This window comes from Mus pahari, chromosome 17 (genome assembly GCF_900095145.1).
Source record: "Mus pahari chromosome 17, PAHARI_EIJ_v1.1, whole genome shotgun sequence".
Lineage (NCBI taxonomy): Eukaryota > Metazoa > Chordata > Mammalia > Rodentia > Muridae > Mus > Mus pahari.
In genome coordinates this window covers 51,027,096-51,040,387 of record NC_034606.1, presented here as the reverse complement: position 1 = coordinate 51,040,387, position 13,292 = coordinate 51,027,096, and the positions used below count along the sequence as shown (strand labels likewise).

The window sequence follows — 13,292 nt, the reverse complement described above, 5'->3', positions numbered from 1 at the left end:
AGGTTTCAAAATCTAAGGAACTCCTTGGAGTCAAGCATTTGAGCTACTGTGAGGCTGGAGTCTAACAGTCCCCTGTCCCCTGCCACCGCCACGACTCTACCAAAGTTTTCTAGCACCTCTGTATCTTGGAACCTTAGATCTAACCCTCACGACGCCAGGGGCGGCTTACTCATACAGAGATCAGCCCTACCAGGTGCAATGCGAGGTTTGAACCGCACTCGGCCCAGAGGAACTGTACGAAGGACTCTTTGGCAGCCGCGGCCCGGGACCCTAGAGCAGTAGTTGAGCGCCTCGCCCCCCAAGGCCCGGTCCCCCCCCCCCGCGGAGGTTGGGTGCGGAGACCTCAAGGGAAGGGGCTGGCGGCCAGACCCCGCTAGGGCCGCGCCCCCACGTCTCCATGGAGATCATCGGGGCGCGCACCTCCCGGCTGGCTCCCTCCCCCTCATCCTCCCCCTCCCTTGGCTGAACAATGAGCGACTGGGAGGGGGCGGGGCGGGGCCGGGGGCGGGGAGAGAGAGAGAGAGAGAGAGAGAGAGAGAGAGAGAGAGAGAGAGAGAGAGAGAGAGAGAGAGTGGCGGGGGCGCTGGCAAAGCACATCGCCTACCCAGCAATCCGTCGCCGGGGTCTGCGGGCGGTGTGGTGATCGCAACCCCCGCCACGCCCCGGGCCCGCCCAGCTTCCCACGCCCGCCCAGCAAAGTCGGTGCTGGGGCCACCTGGAGCCGCCTGGAGCCGGCGCTGCTGCAGGTTGATGCGCGGCGCCCTCCCGGGACGCACGGAGGAGCCATCTTGAAACCAACTTGGCAAACTTTCGCAAAGTGCTCTCGAAGTGGAAGCTGAGCGGGAGGCCGGGCGCGCGGCCCCCGGTGTCCTCGCCAGGGCCCCCGGGGAGGCAGAGCGCGGGCCGCCCCGAGGGCCCGGCGCTGGGCGCGCGGGAGCCGCCCCCCGGCCGCGCCGGGTGGGTGCGGAGGTGCGCCGGGTGCATGGATTGTGCTCCGGCGCCCGGCTCGGGCTGCGGCTCCGGGCCATGGCGCCGTCATCGCCGCGCGTGCTGCCCGCGCTGGTGTTGCTGGCCGCCGCCGCCCTGCCAACCCTGGAGTTGGGAGCAGTCGCCTGGGAGCTGCGGGTGCCCGGCGGGGCCCGCGCCTTCGCTCTCGGACCTGGCTGGAGCTACAGGTTGGACACCACGCGCACGCCTCGGGAGCTGCTGGACGTGAGCCGCGAGGGGCCAGCAGCGGGTCGGCGGCTTGGGTTAGGTGCGGGGACCCGGGACTGTGCACGCTTGGCCGGGAGGCTGCTGCCGCTGCAGGTACGGCTGGTCGCCCGCGGCGCCCCGACGGCCCCGAGCCTGGTACTGAGGGCACGCGCCTATGGTGCCCGCTGTGGGGTTCGGCTGCTGCGCCGCTCGGCCCGCGGTGCGGAGCTGCGCTCTCCGGCCGTCCGCTCAATGCCTGGGCTCGGAGATGCGCTCTGCTTCCCGGCCTCAGGCGGCGGCGCAGCCTCACTGACTTCGGTGCTTGAGGCCATCACCAACTTCCCCGCCTGCAGCTGCCCGCCGGTCGCCGGGACCCGCTGCAGGCGCGGACCCATTTGCCTGAGTCCAGGAAGTTCTGCTGAGCTGCGACTGGTGTGCGCCCTGGGACGCGCGGCCGGCGCCGTTTGGGTAGAGCTGGTAATAGAGGCGACCTCCGGGACGCCCTCAGAGTCGCCCTCGGTGTCGCCATCGTCGCCTAACCTGTCCCAACCTCGGGCGGGGGTGGTGCGACGGTCTAGGCGGGGCACCGGCAGCAGCACGAGCCCGCAGTTCCCGCTGCCCAGCTACCAGGTGTCAGTGCCTGAGAATGAGCCTGCGGGCACTGCGGTCATCGAACTGCGCGCGCACGACCCAGACGAAGGCGATGCAGGACGCCTTAGCTACCAGATGGAGGCGCTGTTCGATGAGCGCTCGAATGGCTACTTCCTCATCGATGCCTCCACGGGTGCAGTGACCACAGCCCGCGCCCTGGACCGGGAGACCAAGGACACTCATGTACTCAAAGTTAGTGCTGTGGACCACGGCTCCCCGAGGCGCTCAGCTGCCACCTACCTCACCGTAACTGTCAGTGACACTAACGACCACAGCCCGGTCTTTGAGCAGTCTGAGTATCGAGAGCGAATTCGAGAGAACCTGGAGGTGGGCTATGAGGTTCTGACCATCCGTGCCACTGACGGGGATGCTCCTTCCAACGCCAACATGCGCTATCGTCTGCTGGAGGGCGCAGGTGGTGTCTTTGAGATAGACGCACGATCGGGTGTCGTGCGCACAAGAGCTGTGGTGGACCGTGAGGAGGCGGCTGAGTACCAGCTGCTGGTGGAGGCCAATGACCAGGGTCGCAATCCAGGCCCACTCAGTGCTTCAGCAACCGTCCACATAGTGGTAGAAGACGAGAATGACAACTACCCCCAGTTCAGTGAGAAGCGCTATGTGGTTCAAGTCCCAGAAGACGTAGCCGTCAACACGGCTGTGCTTCGAGTCCAGGCCACTGACCGGGACCAGGGGCAGAATGCAGCCATACACTACAGCATCGTTAGTGGCAACCTGAAGGGTCAGTTCTACCTGCATTCGCTTAGTGGGAGCCTGGATGTTATCAACCCGCTAGACTTCGAGGCCATCCGGGAGTATACCCTGCGCATCAAAGCCCAGGATGGGGGCCGGCCTCCTCTCATTAATTCCTCTGGACTGGTCTCGGTGCAGGTGTTAGATGTGAACGACAATGCGCCCATCTTTGTGAGCAGCCCCTTTCAGGCTGCTGTGCTAGAGAATGTGCCCCTTGGCCACTCAGTCCTGCACATCCAAGCCGTGGACGCGGATGCAGGGGAGAACGCCAGGCTGCAGTACCGTCTAGTGGACACATCCTCCACTATCGTGGGGGGCAGCAGTGTCGACTCTGAGAACCCCGCCTCTGCCCCAGACTTCCCCTTCCAGATCCACAACAGCTCTGGTTGGATTACTGTGTGCGCAGAGCTGGACCGTGAGGAGGTGGAACACTATAGCTTTGGAGTAGAAGCAGTGGACCATGGCTCACCAGCCATGAGCTCCTCCGCCAGCGTGTCCATCACGGTGCTGGATGTAAACGATAACGACCCCATGTTCACGCAGCCTGTGTACGAGCTGCGTCTGAATGAGGATGCGGCTGTTGGGAGCAGCGTGCTGACCCTCAGGGCCCGAGACCGTGATGCCAACAGTGTGATCACCTACCAGCTGACGGGTGGGAACACCAGAAACCGCTTTGCACTCAGCAGCCAGAGCGGCGGTGGCCTCATCACCTTGGCACTGCCCCTGGACTACAAGCAGGAGCGGCAGTATGTGCTGGCTGTGACCGCATCCGATGGCACACGTTCACACACCGCGCAGGTCTTTATCAATGTCACAGATGCCAACACCCACAGGCCGGTCTTCCAGAGTTCCCACTACACGGTCAGTGTGAGTGAAGACCGGCCCGTGGGCACCTCCATTGCCACCATCAGTGCCACGGATGAGGATACAGGTGAGAATGCCCGTATCACCTATGTGCTAGAGGACCCCGTACCACAGTTCCGTATTGACCCCGACACCGGCACCATCTATACCATGACAGAACTGGACTATGAGGACCAGGCTGCCTACACTCTAGCCATCACGGCTCAGGATAATGGCATTCCTCAGAAGTCAGACACAACCTCTCTGGAGATCCTTATCCTCGATGCCAATGACAATGCGCCCAGGTTCCTGCGAGATTTCTACCAGGGCTCTGTTTTTGAGGATGCCCCCCCATCTACCAGTGTCCTCCAGGTCTCTGCCACAGACCGGGACTCAGGCCCTAATGGCCGCCTCCTGTACACTTTCCAGGGTGGGGATGATGGAGATGGAGATTTCTACATTGAGCCCACGTCTGGTGTGATCCGGACCCAGCGCCGACTGGACAGAGAGAATGTGGCCGTGTACAACCTTTGGGCTCTCGCTGTAGATCGGGGCAACCCAAATCCCCTCAGTGCTTCAGTGGAAATTCAGGTGACTGTCTTGGACATTAATGACAACCCCCCAGTGTTTGAGAAGGATGAGCTGGAGCTGTTTGTGGAAGAGAACAGCCCTGTGGGTTCAGTGGTAGCAAGAATAAAGGCCAACGACCCGGATGAAGGTCCGAATGCCCAGATCATGTATCAGATCGTAGAGGGCAATGTTCCCGAGGTCTTCCAGCTGGACCTACTGAGTGGTGACCTCCGTGCCCTGGTCGAGCTGGATTTTGAGGTCCGGAGGGACTATATGTTGGTGGTGCAGGCCACATCTGCTCCTCTGGTAAGCCGAGCCACCGTGCACATCCGTCTTCTGGACCAGAATGACAACCCCCCAGAGCTGCCTGACTTCCAGATCCTCTTCAACAACTATGTCACCAATAAATCCAATAGCTTCCCCAGTGGTGTGATCGGCCGCATCCCAGCCCACGACCCTGACCTTTCTGACAGCCTCAATTACACTTTTCTGCAAGGCAACGAGCTGAGCCTGCTGCTGCTGGATCCCGCCACAGGAGAGTTGCAGCTCAGTCGGGATCTGGACAACAACCGGCCACTGGAGGCGCTCATGGAGGTGTCTGTGTCAGGTGAGTGGCCTGTGGGCAGGGGCCGCTCCCTCAGGACTCCCAGAGAGCCTCCCTCAGGGACCCGCCAATAGCCGCCTGGGCATGCTTAGACACATTTGGGCAGGGCCTGGGCAACCATCTTGGCATTTGCTGCTGTGATTGGTTGCATGGTGGGGGGGCGTGCTCGCTACCCAGGTCCATGGAGGAGGAGGCCCCCTCACTGCCTTCTTCAGCAGGTTTGTGGGGAGCAAGCCTGGGCTGCTGCTTCAAGCTCAAATGTAGGGTTTTTCTCTGCTTCTCCCAGATCATGCCTTGGGCTGATCCAAGTTGTCTGGTTTGTCCAGTGGTGTTCTTTAGTAAGCCTGCTGCCTGCATGGCTGTCTGGAAGGATCAAAGGTCACTCCCTGCTCCATGTGCCAATTAGTTCCCGGGTGGGACCGTTGGAAATTGCTGGATGGTCCCTGAGTCACCCTGTAATATGACTGGGGTTCCCTTGGTCTAGCTTTTCTGTCTCCTCTAGATAATAACAATGGACTCGTGTGTGCTGCCTCTGGGTGACTCTTTGAAAAAGCACAACCCTTGTTTGATCTCGGCTCCTGTCCCTGGACTCCGGCTTATAATTTGGGAGTTTGTTCATAGGCTCTGCAACTTAGTGTGAGAACCAGCAGCTTGCTTCAGGGCTGGTGGGAGGTGCAGGAAGATGGGCAGAAATGGGGGGGAAGTGCCAGCTCAACCCATCACAGGCTTGGCAGCTGGGTCACAAGGCCTGGGTGCTGGGAGCCCCAGAGGAGAGAGGATTGAGCAGGGGGCTAAGGGACAGTGAAAGGGAGGGCCCTAGTGGCTCTGGGAGGGACCCTAGCTGCTTGGGGTTCACAGGTGTGAATTCCATCAGCTGGGACCAATATACCAGGGAGGAGGACTCAGGTGTATGGAGTCCTGAGTCTGTTTCATGTGAAGAACAGGTTATGGGATATGATAGACCTGAAGGTCCGTTTCCCCTTGTCTCATTGCACTGTTGGCTGAGAGTCTTAATGACGCAGGAGGAGCTGGGGAGTCCTCCCAAAGGTCTCTTAATATCATGTGGGACTTCAGGGCTTGATTTTAAAGCAGTGTGATGACCCAACACGGCTTTGGTCACGACCTGTTGGGGAGAAAGTGGAGTGACCACCTTGGAACATGCTCCTAAGTTAATAACCAGGGTTGTGGCTGCTTCTAATAGGTTCTGTTTCCTTCGGGGTCTATGTCTTCTGGATAGAGTAGAAACTTTGGCAGAATGGTTGGGCTTAGGTCTGGGGGAGTATTTAAGAGTGGTTAAGGGGAGGCAGGTTCATGCTGGGAACCGGGGCATTTGTGTGTCTGCCATGGATCGATTCACAGGGGCGTGGGTGGGTGGTTTGTAGTACTTGTGTAGATGCACAGTCGAACCACAGCTGTGGTGCTTCAGGGCTCCAATTGCTTGGTAATCATCAGGGACTCTTGTCTGAGATGGTGTTCTCCTGTGAGCCTGGGGCCTCATGTGCCCAGGTTCATCAACTGTGTGATGCTCATTCCTCTGACTCTAGCCCCCAGCAGCTTTCTAAACTCTCTCACATTGCTCAGAGGTGTGAAGCAGTAGTCTGTGGGGCAGGGAGTTCTGTGGTCAGAATAAAAGCTGACCCCATCCGAGGGCAAAGGTTTGAGGGGTGAACTGCTAAACAGATATTTGATTCCACTGCCATTTGGGCGATCGGTTGGGATGTGCATGCCGCCATGCTGCTGGCCCCTTAGACCTTTGGCTGTTTCGTTCTTCAAAGAAGAGGCTCACTGTGACCCAGGCCTGCAGGTCTCAACAGCAGGCCAGCGAAGAGACCAGACCAGGCCTGGGTTCTCCCGGAGGCGACTCTCTGACTCTCGAATTTTATGAAGGAACAGTGTGGGAAAGCTGTTGATTCAGGCTCACTCAACACTGCTTTCAGTGCCGCATAATTGGCTTTACAGTATTTAACAGCCATGCCCTGAAGCTATTACTGCCCTGAAGTGCTAGATTGGGTCTTGAGGGAGGCCTTCCTGGAAGGGCTGTGAGCCCTCGGTCTGAGAGGAGGAGCCTGATGGACTGGGGAGGTGTCCCTGGTGGTGGGGCCCAGCGGATGTGAGGGATGTGCTGGCTGGGGGTGGGGTTGAGGGACTTGGGGGGGAGGGGGAGGTAGGAGGTGAGGGGCTGGGGTGCTGGGGAGAGGTGAGGAGCTAAGAGTTGAAGGGTGAGGGGCTGCGGGGCTGGAGGGATGTAGGGAGCTGAGGGTGGGGGATGGCCCTTTTCACTATAAAGAGATTATTGATGGTTCTGTACTCCTCAAAGACAAAATTGTTTTTTTAAAAATATATATGAGTCTGCAGGTGATAATTCAAAAATAGCTGCCATTTTTGCATGCTGGTCGTTCCTGGTGCTCTTTTTCTTTTCGTTTTTCTTTTTCGAGACAGGGTTTCTCTGTACAGCCCTGGCTGTCCTGGAACTCACTTTGTAGACCAGTCTGGCCTCAAACTCAGAAATCCGCCTGCCTGTGCTGGGATTAAAGGCGTGCGCCACCATGCCTGGCCCTGGTGCTCTTTTTCTATTGTGAGGTGTTTGGATGCTGTTTTCTATTCTTGTGTTGGCCTTTAATAATAACCACCTGAGAAACTCTTTTTTTTTTTCTAAGTGATGCTGACATTCCACTATTTATTTAGTTGTTTAATCATTTAGTTAGTAGTGTTCCACGGTGCTCACGTGGAGGTCAGAGGACAACTCCAGGTGTTCGGTTCTCCCCTTCCACCACCAGGTGGGTCCCAGGAATTGAACCCCAGTTGTCAGGCTTGGTGGCAAGCACCTTTCCCTGCTGATCCCTCTCATGAGCCCCCAGCATCGACTTTTTTTTTTTTTTTTTTTTTTTTAAACACACCTGGAACGTGTAGGAGCCTGTAGTTCAGGGCCTCCACCTCGCCTTTGAGAACAGGGCTGTTGGCGGGAAGACACGGTTCCTGCCACTGCTATGAATGTGTGTCACGGACTTGTGGATGTGGGAAAACTATCATTTGTAGGGTCAAAAAGAATGGCTGATGAGTCACTCGGACGTGTCAGAAAGTAGCGGAACTCAGCCAAATAATGAAGCGGTTTGCCCTGGTGGGGAGTGCATGGCGCAGAGCACGTCTAGGTTTGATAAGCTTTAGAGCATATTTGCCCAGTTAAATACAGGATATTGCAGTGACTTTTCAAACAAGGAAGTGAGCGGATGGCTGTACCAGGCAGGCATGGTCTGGGCATGCCATGTCATATTTCCCGTAAAACCCAACGGTTAGCAGAGAATCAGGGGTGCTTAAACCACCCCGTTGGCAGAGCTGGCCTTACTCAGTGGCACAAACCACCCGGGAGAGTTGAGCAGCTAACTGAGGACTTTGATAATTTGGAGTGTTTAAATTCTGTCTGTCTGTCTGTCTGTCTATCTTGATTTTTCGAGTCAGGGCTTCTCTGTGCAATAGATCTGGCTATCCTGGAACTCTTGTAGACCAGGCTGGCCTCAAACTGAGAGAGCCACCTACCTGCCTCTGCCTCCCAAATGCTTGCGCCACCATAACTGGTGTTTAATTTTGGCGTTTAATATTTATTTATTATTTATTCATTCATTGATTTATTATTTGTTTATTTCCACACTGGGTCTTTCTATGTAGCCCTGGAACTGCCTATGTACTGGAAGTCAATGGAACTCACTCTGTAGACCAGGCTGACCTGGAACTCAGAAATCCACCTGCCTCTGCCTCCTGAGTGCTGGGATTAAAGGTGTGCACCATCATGCCTAGCTAATGTTTATTATTATTATTATTATTATTATTATTATTATTATTATTATTGGTTTTGTTTTTTTTTTCCGGGACATGGTTTCTCTGTGTAGCCCTGGGTTTCCTGGAACTCACTCTGTAGACCAGGCTGGCCTTGAACTCAGAAATCTGTCTGCCTCTGCCTCCCAAGTGCTGAGATTAAAGATAGAGAGAGATGGATGGAGACAGATAAGTTCAAAGAGGGCAGGGAGGATCTGAGGAATAGTGGAGGAGAGGGACTGTACCTGATAGGGGGACCTGGGGTGGCAGGCTTCCTTGTATCTGGAGAGGGTGACCCTATGGCCTGTTAGCTTTGTCAAGGGCATTTAGAGCAATGGCTGTGTCATGTTCCACCTGATAGAGGGAGCTCAGGAGGTTGATCTTGGCCCCTTGAGGATGTGCCTGTGGAGTGTGATTGGCAGGGCAGAGATGTGCCTGGCTAGGACATCAGATCCCAGCAGACGAGAGCGTCAGTGGCAGTTGACGCACCGTATGTCAGGAACTCTCCCGGGCCTGCCTGGGCACATTTAGTTCTTGTGATACTTCTTCAGGATGCAGGCAATACTGTCAGCATCCCATCCCCATGATAAACAAGGGCAAGGCGCATAGGGCACTCAGCCATCAGTGGGGCATGGTACACAAGATGTGTGTGATCAGGATAGGGCTCAGCCCTCATTTTGGGGCCCACAGCCTGAGTGGGCTGGTAGCTGGAAAGGGCTGTGTGAGTTGGAGCAGACAGGGACACACAGAGAAGAATGGAGGGGGTGACCAATGGCACATTGAGTCAGGGACCTGACGTTAGTGGTATGACTAAAGTAAGCCCAGAATGGGTCCTTGTGTCTCCATAAGAGCTGGGAGTCGAGGGCCACCATCATGAGTAGGTGACACCGTTGATGCCAGTAAGGTATAGAAAGGGGTAAGGCTTAGCTGTCGTGTGTGTGTGTGTGTGTGTGTGTGTGTGTGTGTGTGTGTGCGATGTCAAGGTGAGGTCAAGGAAAGATAGCAGCATATACAAGTGTGTGTGTGTGTGTGTGCGCGCGATGTCAAGGTGAGGTCAAGGAAAGATAGCAGAATATACAAGCAGTCATGCAGATGTTCACCTGGTGTGGGCCCTGGCACCTTCAGGGGTGTTGGTAGTTGGGGTGACTACCACTGCTGAGCAGCAGTGGTATGTCTCTGTGGGTCACAGCATGTGGAGGAGGGTCCTGGGACATGGTCCAACCACCAGCTACAGGGCACCAGGATACAGCTAGATACCTACCTCAGCTTCATGTGCAGTGGCAGGCAGATGGAAATCAGGGGAGTATCATGGAGGCCCTTGTCAACAGTCAGAGAGTGATGTGGGGGACATTCCTCAAAAGTGGCCCATGCTCCTGGTGCCACCTGAACTCATGCACAATCTGCTGTCACCATTGAAAAGACACCCTGCCATCAGAAACCTGTCCCGGAAATAGATGGTGGAAGGTGGGGGCCCCTGGCAGCAATGTGTGTGCCTGGGGCGTGGGGCGTGGCCCTGTGCCACGGGCCTCTGTCCCTGCCAGCCTTGGGATTCAAACAGAGGTAGATCTTATCTTGTGAGGCAGAGCGTGTGGAAAATACTCATAAGTTTGGCATAACTCTTTCAGCTTGTAGCCTTGGGGGGGAAAATAGTTTACTAAGTTTTTCTTCTTCTTGTCCTGGAACCTGAATACAGGTTTGCATAAATGACCAGAATTAAATTCTTGGTGTGGTGTGGGGAGAGGCCGCAGTGAAAGACCTTGGCTTCCTGCTGCCTCCCAACATGGCGACCTGTGTTTGGAAGGGTAAGAAGAGGTCGCCTGAGGAGACGTGGAGGGCTGGGGCCTTCACTGGAAGGGTCTGAGAGACCAGCTGCTCAGCCAGCTTCTGTGGATTGTTTCTGGAATGAGCTAGCCCCTGCATCTGAAGGGGTTCAGAGGTCACCCAGGGGATGGAAGGCAAGGATATCCCAAAGACATCTTCAGTCCCTCTTTGTGTGCCCGAGGACTTGGCTGGAAAGGACAGGGCTAGTTTCTCACACGTGTGTTTCTGGTAAGAACTTGGGGACACCTTGGTGATCCGTTTACCTTTGGGCTCTAAAAGTGAGAAAGCCTGTATCAGCCAGCCCCTTTTGTCTGTAGCTGCAGTAGGATCTCTTCAAGACCCAGAGAAAGGTCAGAGGTCCTTGTGCACAAATGCGCATGTGCATTCCTCCCGGACACACACACACACACTTTTCAGCCAGCCTTTCCAACACAATTTTAACTCCTTCCGGGGCATCTTGCGGGGCACAGAGGGTTTCCAAGAGACGGGCCTTGAGTGTTTCCCCAGTGCCTCAGGATCCCTGTATGAGCGAGAGGAGTCACGCTGACTCTTAACCCCTTGGACTGGTCAGCTGAGGTCAGGTGTCAAATGTACACAGTATGTAGCATGTCACATTCCAGAGCTGTTGGAACAGGTGTGTTGTCTTTGGGGGGCTTGGTGCCTGCGTTTTCCTGGGGTGTGCTGCTTATGAAAGTGAACTTAGGGTGAGCAGGTGAGCTCCGAGTGCCTGGGGCCTTTTCTTCAGAGTGACGACTCCCTGTTTTCCAGACATGGAGACAGCCTTGTTTCCCCGGGTCACTAGCTAGCAAATGTCAGAGGGGAGATGAAGTATGGGTCTCCCAGGCTGAACCAGCCTCTTTCTTTTCCTCTGTCGCTGCATTGGGTTCTCCTGGCTTCCTGTGGGCCATAGGGTTGCTCTATTGGGATGCTTGGGTGTTGCTGGTCCCCACCAAAGGATGGCTGTGGAACCTTGCTTGGGGACTAGTGGTTGCTGATGTCTTGGGTGAGGGCAGCTCCCTGGGGTGGGAGGACTGGCTTTCTTAGATGCCCATCCCTTTGCTTCTCCAATGTCCCACCAGGCCACTTTACTTGCAGCCTGGGTTCTGGAGATGGGAGGGTGCTGCCTGCCGATGGGGGCAGGAGACTGGTAGCGTTGACTGTACCCAGACCTGGGCACAGGAAGCAGCTAGCCAGGGGGAGGTGGGCAGAGTACATGGGTTTAAGAGGTGGCTCAGAGATTGGTGAATGGCCTCGGCTTTGGGCCTTTGGATTCAGTTTGTCCCCTGGGTCATGTGTCATGTTGAAGACAGAGTTTAACCCCCTGAGGAGGCTGGATCTCAGTTCTCAGTTTCCTCAGTGGAGCAGGACCAGCAGGCACCATCTGTAGAAGGGTGGTGAGGGCCACTAGAGATGCTGCCTGAGGTAGGATAGCATAGTAACTGTGGGTGCCACGCTGGTTAGACTGGGTGGGAGGGACTGAATATCTCCTTCCTCTGGTGGGCCTGGCAAGCAGTCTGTGGGGACGCTCCACTCTTCTTTGTGTCTGTCTGTCCTTCTTTCTGCTTCCAGCATTCCAGAATAACAGGGATGTCTGTCCACTTATAAGGGGGAGGCCTCACCGGCAGCCAGTGGAGACCTTGGACTGCTAGGATGTCCCGTGAGCAAGGGTAGCGGCCACAGGGCTAGGAGAGATCTGCTTGGTTGGCACAGTTCTGAAGGAGGGTTTGTTCTGGAACCTCTGAGCACCTGTGGTAGTTGAACCAAAGAGTGTAGTCCAGCTGAGGGTGGCCTTGGGGTAACCTTGGGGTGGCTTTGCAAAGCTGTCTGCTGTCAGCGGTCCAAAATGCATGGAGTCAGATTCCGTGTCTCAGTCCCTGGCTTCACCCTGTACTAAGCTGACATGGTATGTGTGGGGTATGGGTGTGTGTGTGTGTGTGGGGGGGTGTCCTGCGTCTGTGTCTGTCTGTGTGTGGTGGATGACATACTATCAGTACTGGAATATAACACATCTCCTTTTACTCTGCGGTATGGTCCAGGTACTGGGTGATGCTGTCTTCTGCCCAGATGCCCAGTGAGTCCGCCTCTGCCTTCTCTGCTCTGCACTTCATCCCTTTGGACTTGCCCTTGACATAGTGTCACTTTCCTGCCCCACCCCCACCCCAACTTATGGGACCGTTTCCTGCCCTCTGTACCCTCTCTCCCTTCTCTGAGGCTCCCTGGTCACGTGGTCAGTGCACCTCTTTTGTAGAAGGGGTGACCTTGAAAGGATCACAGTTCCCCACAGGCTGCGGGGCTGGGGCAGCACACTTAGATGTTAGCCTCATGGTGTGAGTGACGGAGCTGAAGGACTAACAGTAGAGATGGGGGAGGATGTGTGTGTGTGGGGGGGCTAGGATCTCTGTGTGCTCTTGCGTGAGGAACAGCCATAGGAAGCTGTGGAGTTCAGGGTGGAGGCAGCAGGTGCAGGGGTGTGAATTTCTTGGTGTGGGTTAGCCTAGTGGTGAGGCCAGGGACGCAGTGACGTTCCTTTTGAGGTTTGAGGAAGGGTACGTAAGGGGCTCATGCTGAGCTGTGCATCTGCCTTCTGAGGCTGTCTACCTATGGAGTGTGTATGTGTGGGGGGGTGTTTATTTGGTGGATGGGTGTGCATGCTGTGGCGCGTGCGGGTTAGTCAGCGGATAACTCGTGGGGGTCAGTTCTCCCTACCATGTGGGTCCCGTGTGGGTCCCGGGGACTAGACTTGGGTCAGACCATCCGATTTGGTTGCAAGTACCTTTCCCTACTGACCCACCCGCTTCTCAGCTTCTTCGGTCCACTTATTCACCTTTCCTCACTCCATCTCTTTTTTTCCTTACTTTGTCCAGGCTGGTCCAGAGCTGACTATATAATCCAGGCCAACCTCAAACTCCAAGCTCAGATGTCCAAATTGTTTCCACCTAAAACTATTTATTATAACCAGCCTCTTCTCTCTTCTCTCTTCTCTCTTCTCTCTTCTCTCTTCTCTCTTCTCTCTTCTCTCTTCTCTCTTCTCTCTTCTCTCTTCTCTCTT

At 55.8% G+C, this 13,292-nt stretch overlaps 1 protein-coding gene across 6 annotated transcripts in view; it reads left to right on the top strand.

Moving 5' to 3' along the window:
- Window positions 1–648: 648 nt before the first annotated feature.
- The window catches only part of Celsr1 (cadherin EGF LAG seven-pass G-type receptor 1), a 137,505-nt gene continuing 124,861 nt past the window's right edge, over window positions 649–13,292 (top strand). For all 6 annotated transcript variants that reach the window (XR_003842391.1, XM_021217425.2, XM_029531144.1 and 3 more), the window contains exon 1: window positions 649–4,615. Coding sequence is in view for 5 of the 6 variants with exons in the window: in XM_021217425.2 (XP_021073084.1) it covers window positions 1,027–4,615 (3,589 nt within the window). In the remaining variant the exon portion in view is untranslated. The remainder of the gene's footprint in view (window positions 4,616–13,292) is intronic.